The following is a 5,408-nucleotide window of genomic DNA, read 5'->3' on the forward strand; positions in this document are numbered from 1 at the left end:
GGCACTAGTTCACAAAATAACATTAATTACCACAGATATCTTTAAAAAGCGTTTTACTTTGGAAACAGTATTTGCCATGCACATAAAATGTATTTCAGCAGATAATTGTCATCAAATGAAAAGAATATAATTTTGCCTGAGGGGATATTATTTTTTTTCCAGTTATAAATTGACCATGTCCATGGATGGCACAAATGTTCCTCTATTTCCCCACAGAGCCCATCAATGGACCCTAGGGAAATGAGTAGGAGGCACTGAATAGCTCCCAACTGTCCAGTGCCAGCATTTGGTGTGTGCTGCAGGGGATGCCACATGGTGGTGACACAATTGTTTGAGAAGTTCTCTCTGCTTTTATTTCATTGAACTTTGGTACAGTTTAGTCAGAGAGACAGAGCTTGACCACTTTTTATGGACTACTGAAAATACTGGTATTTTTTAAGAGCAGATGTGAGGTTCTTCTCAACGGCATGCAGACACATCAGAGCCTATGCTTCTTCTCAATGGCATGCAGACACATCAGAGCCTACGTTTCTTCCTAGGCACTCTTTTCCCCAAAATATTTTCTAGATGAGCTGGGGAAGATATTTGAATACGAATGGTGCCACAAAGAAAGAAGAAAGCAGCGAGCCTGCCAATGTCCTTTTTCTGATTTCTGTGCCGTGTATTGATTATTTCCCACTGATCTGAGCAATGGCAGCTGTTAGAAAATTTTTCAGACATTCTTTTATTGAAACCTTTATGAAAAATTCAGGCAACCGGGCCTCTTGCCACATATGACCACATTCTGCAAAGAGCTAGACTGTTTCCTTGAACACCCGACTATAAGCTACGTGATTGTCTGTGGTCAGAGCATTTTTCAGACACTGCCAAAAGTATGGGTGAGCCTGTGGATTTGAAGGCCACTCCAGGACAGAACTCCCACAGAGTCTCTTCCGGAGCTGAAGAAACTTAGACTTCTGCAGAGGCTTCTCCAAGAAAATCAAGATAATCACATCTACTTTTTCATCTATGAGCCTCTGATGGGACAGATAAAAGGCTACCTTAAAACTCTCAGTCTTTGCGTATTTCTGGGTCATCACAAACACTGTCTTTCTGCTGAGTTGTATGCTCTGGGAAAGATTTTCTAGAACTGGCTGTCCTGGTAGCCAGTCCCTTTCCTCTAGACACAAATTAAAATGTTTCTCTCTTGGGTCTTCCAGTTTAGCCACCAGCTCCTGCAAAACCCACTCCGTCACAGCTGAATTTTTAGTGTCATACACAATAAAAGCATCATAGCAAGACTCCATTGATTGCAGACGCTGGTAGCCCTTTATCTTGGCTTTCCAGAAATAGTAAATGCACCACATATCCCAGAAAAAGAGATGACTTGTTGTCATGACTACCATCAAAAAAGAGGACTGAAGCAATGGAAACTGAGAACAGAATCAGGTTCGTGAGATCTAACTCACACGTATACAGATCCAAGGATATGACACTCTGACCTTTGTGTGCTCCTGGTCCGGCACAGGTCACTTCAGTGGCCAGGTGAGGAATAGTAACTTCTGTATGATTAACCCACCAGACAAACCACACAGCATCACAGTTGCACAGAAAGTGATTGCGATGTAAGAGCAACATATTCAGTTTATTGAGGACATTTTCTGAGAAGCTAGTCTTCTGAATGACCTGAATCTTATTTAAACTGAGGTCTAGATAACGCAACTGAATCAGCTTCGTGAGATTTTGGGAACAGTCGGCTAACCTTTTAGGGACAGTTGTCAGCAGGTTGTGGCTGAGGTCCAAATTTTTTAGATGTTTCAGTAGCTGGAGTTTTTCCCAAGGGAAATGCTTGATACCATTTTCTGCCATGGAGAGGGTCTTTAGATTTGGTGGCATTCCCTCAAACACCCCATTAGGCAAGGAACTCAGCGAATTCCTGGAGATATCTAATTCCTCCAATTTCAACAGATTCTTGAAGAAGCCCAAGTATCTGTTATCACCGTCTCTCCATAGAACATCCAAATGGTTGCCTCTAAATTCCAGAATTTGAAGAGAGTCGCTTTCCATGGTCCTGCTGGCAGAGGTAGAGATGTCATTGTCATTCATCATGAGTTTCTTCAGAGACCGTAGTTTCTTGGTGAAGTTCAGCATGTGAGTAATTCCTTCTGCTTGAAAGTAGTGACTGTTGCTACTTAAATCCAGAACTACCAGCTTGTGGAGCTCCTCAAAGGCTGTGGAGTAGAGTAAATCAAGTCGGTTGTTGGAGAAGTCTAGGTATCGCAGCTCTCTTAAGGGCTGGAATTCACTGCCATTAAGAGTTTGGCCAATGGTGTTTCCTGACAAGTTGAGGCATGTAAGGAATGAAAGATGCTGAAAATCAGAGGGCTTGATAAAAAATATATTATTTCTACTTAGGTCTAAGGTATGTTCATATGTGTGGCAGTCTTCATTAGAAGGTAAGTAAGTAGGCAACTCTTTGGTTTTGTTCCTGCAGCTCCGTGCATATTCATCATACCGGAAATAATGCAAGGTCTCAAGGACCTGGGGCCCATGGCGGTCTACAGAAGTTCTGGCATTAGGACAGGAGCCAACTTCCCTTGGCTCTTCAGAAGGGGATATTTTATTCATCGAAAGGTCTATGAGTTTGAGGTTTTTAAACTGTTTGAATATGTTGAGGTCAGCAATTTTTATGAAGTTAGTGCCAAGGTCAAGAACTTCGAGACTGGAAACATTGTGCAATACAGAAAGGCTAGAGTTTTTCAGCTCTTTAAAGACATAGCCTTTTATATGCAGAGTTTTTAAGTTTCTCAGCAATGAGAGTGACTGTGGTAAAGTTATAGATGCATGGTAGACCTGCAGCTCATAATTGAAAGACAGATCCAACTGGACAAGGTTAGGGAGAAACATCAAAAATTTGGCCTCCTCAATTTCTTTGGCCAAGTAGTTTTGGGAGAGGTCTAGTTCTTGGAGGTTTCTCATGTTTTTAAACCATGCTTGAGGCACATGCTGAAGAGAGTTACTGTGGAGACGTAAAACTTTTAATTCTGTCAATGAACTGAAAGCATTGTCATGGATCTGCAAGAGGGAATTATTTTCACATGGTGTACACATATATGGGACATTGTAACAGCGAGGGCAATTTCCACTTAGGTCAAGAATTTGCAATTGGTTGAGGTTATTAAAATCGTCTTCTTGGATCTTTGTAATGATGTTGTTATAAAGATAGAGTTTTATTAAATTAGATGGCAAAGTGGTGGGGACAGCTGTGACATTGTTATCTTTCAGCGAGAGAACTTTTAAATTTTTCATAACAAGGAAAGCATCCTTTTCGATATAATAAGAAACATTGCAAGGATTGCGATAATAACAGTTTTGACCTAGATAGAGTTCTTCAATGTTGGCCAGTTCTGTTAGATTCTCCTTTGTGATGGAGAAGATATTGTTGGCCTCGAGGCTCAGAAGCTGTAAGCTGGATGGGAGATCCTGAGGTATCTCTAGAAGTTGGTTTCCATCCAGATAAAGGGCTTTTAAGTCAGAGAGTCCATTAAAGCTTCTAGGTCTAATCTGAAGCCTTTTGGTACACACATTGACTTTGGACCCCAGTAGAATAGGTACACAGTTGCATCTGAAATCGATCTCTTCCAGATGGGTCAGCTTACGGAAGGAGTCTGGAGAAATGCTTGGTATGTGGTTGATGGTAAGGGTGAGGTTGGTGGTGTTAGTGGGAATGCCCTCAGGGATTTCTGTCAAATGCTTGTCTGTGCAGTCCACAGTCACATAGGTCATTGTACTATCTTGATTGACATCACAAGGTAGAGTTTTAGGAAACCATCGAGACCCAAGGACTCTAGAAACTAAGGTCATATTTAAAAAGATAAAGATTTGTCTCTTTAGTGTCCTTACTGGAAATACCTGAAAATAAAAGAAAGAATAAATTATTGTTATAAAATATACCGAGAAACAATTCAAACGTCCCATTTGCTTCCTCTCTTTTGGCAAATTATAAAAATAAATAGCATAGATCTCTTCTGTTGTAGTGTAAACAGCACCTCTGGCCCTATGACTGTCCTTTTCCAACACTAAAGTTTTCAATAAATTGGTTTTATGTTTCGCTTGTAGAATCTCAGCTCTCTAACACAATATCTTAAAGCATTTTTTCATTTATCTATTTATCTTGTGTGAGTGTGAATATGTGCATATGCGTGCGGATGTGCACACACCATGGCAAGGTTGTGGAGGTCAGAGGACTTGTGAGAGTCTGTTCTCTCCTTCCACCTTGTGGGTTTTGCAGATCAAACTTAGGTCTTCAGGCTTGTTGGCAAGTAGCCTTACCGTTTTAGTTATTGCTCTATTGCTGTGAAACTCCATGAGTAAGACAGCTTATCAAAGGAAGCATTTAGTCAGGTTCCTATTTATAATTTCAGAGGGTTAGTCTGCTCATCATGGCAGGAAGCATGGTAGCAGGCAGGTAGGCACGACACTGGAGCAGTAGCGGGGAGTGTTCATGTGTGATATGTAAACAGCAGTCAGACTGGCGCTGGCATGGACTTTCGAAAACTCAAAGCCCACCATCAGTGACACACCTCTTTCAACAAGGCCACGCCTCCTCCAGCAAAGCCATACCTCCTAATTGCTCCCAAAAGTTCCATTAACTGGGAACCAAATGTTCCAACATAAGCCTATGGGGCCATTTCATTCACACCACCATACTTACCCACTGAGCCATCTCCTTTGCTGTCCAAAACAGATTTTAAGATTCTATTTGTTGTTACATAGAGTGCTACAACAGAGAGGCAACAAACTACAAAATTTGGGGGCTAAGGAATGCTGAAATATATATACACTTGAGGGCAACAATGCACTAAGACGCTAGTATAGCTAATGCTTTCTTGCTAAGCCTTCCTTGGAATATATGCAAAAATGTTTCATGATTGTCAAGTCTCATAATATTCCAAGGACGAAAAGAAAAAATCAATCCATTCTCTCTCTATTACAAATTAAGACACAGCTCAGCAATAGTCACGGATTTTCGTAATGGCTTCCAATTATTAAACATGTGCTTCTGCCATTTTGTAATCAGGGTCTCTCCTCACATTCTTTTTGGAAGTCACTGCAGAAACCACCTGCAAGATGCTTTCTCCTGCTTTCCTTGCGCACTGGGGTTTGTTAGGATTGCGAGCTTGAGACACCTAGTTTGAGGGAAAAACAGTTACATAAACCTTCAGGCAAAGGATTGCTTTGAGCTGACCATGCATCAGGATTTGAAGGAGAGCGTTATCCTGCTTGGAGAAAGTGGAGCCCGACCTTCGAAGGTTCTTTGTGAGAAAATAGGGAGAGAGGAAGGTGTACCATTGGGAAATGGGTCCAGGATTCACTGACATCACCATACTAGATTAGAGAAACTTGTTTTTTTTTTTCTTTTGTAAAAT

At 41.2% G+C, this 5,408-nt stretch overlaps 1 protein-coding gene across 1 annotated transcript; it reads right to left on the reverse strand.

Moving 5' to 3' along the window:
- Window positions 1-794: 794 nt before the first annotated feature.
- Tlr7 (toll like receptor 7) lies at window positions 795-4,705 on the reverse strand. The gene is given in 3 exon segments (XM_041639895.1): window positions 795-1,391; window positions 1,393-3,891; window positions 4,694-4,705. Coding segments are annotated over 3 exon segments (3,108 nt in total).
- Between the last annotated feature and the right edge of the window lie 703 nt (window positions 4,706-5,408).

Source organism: Microtus oregoni, unplaced genomic scaffold (assembly GCF_018167655.1).
Source record: "Microtus oregoni isolate MIOR12 unplaced genomic scaffold, Mior012 000061F_ref0000440, whole genome shotgun sequence".
In the NCBI taxonomy this organism is placed as follows: domain Eukaryota; kingdom Metazoa; phylum Chordata; class Mammalia; order Rodentia; family Cricetidae; genus Microtus; species Microtus oregoni.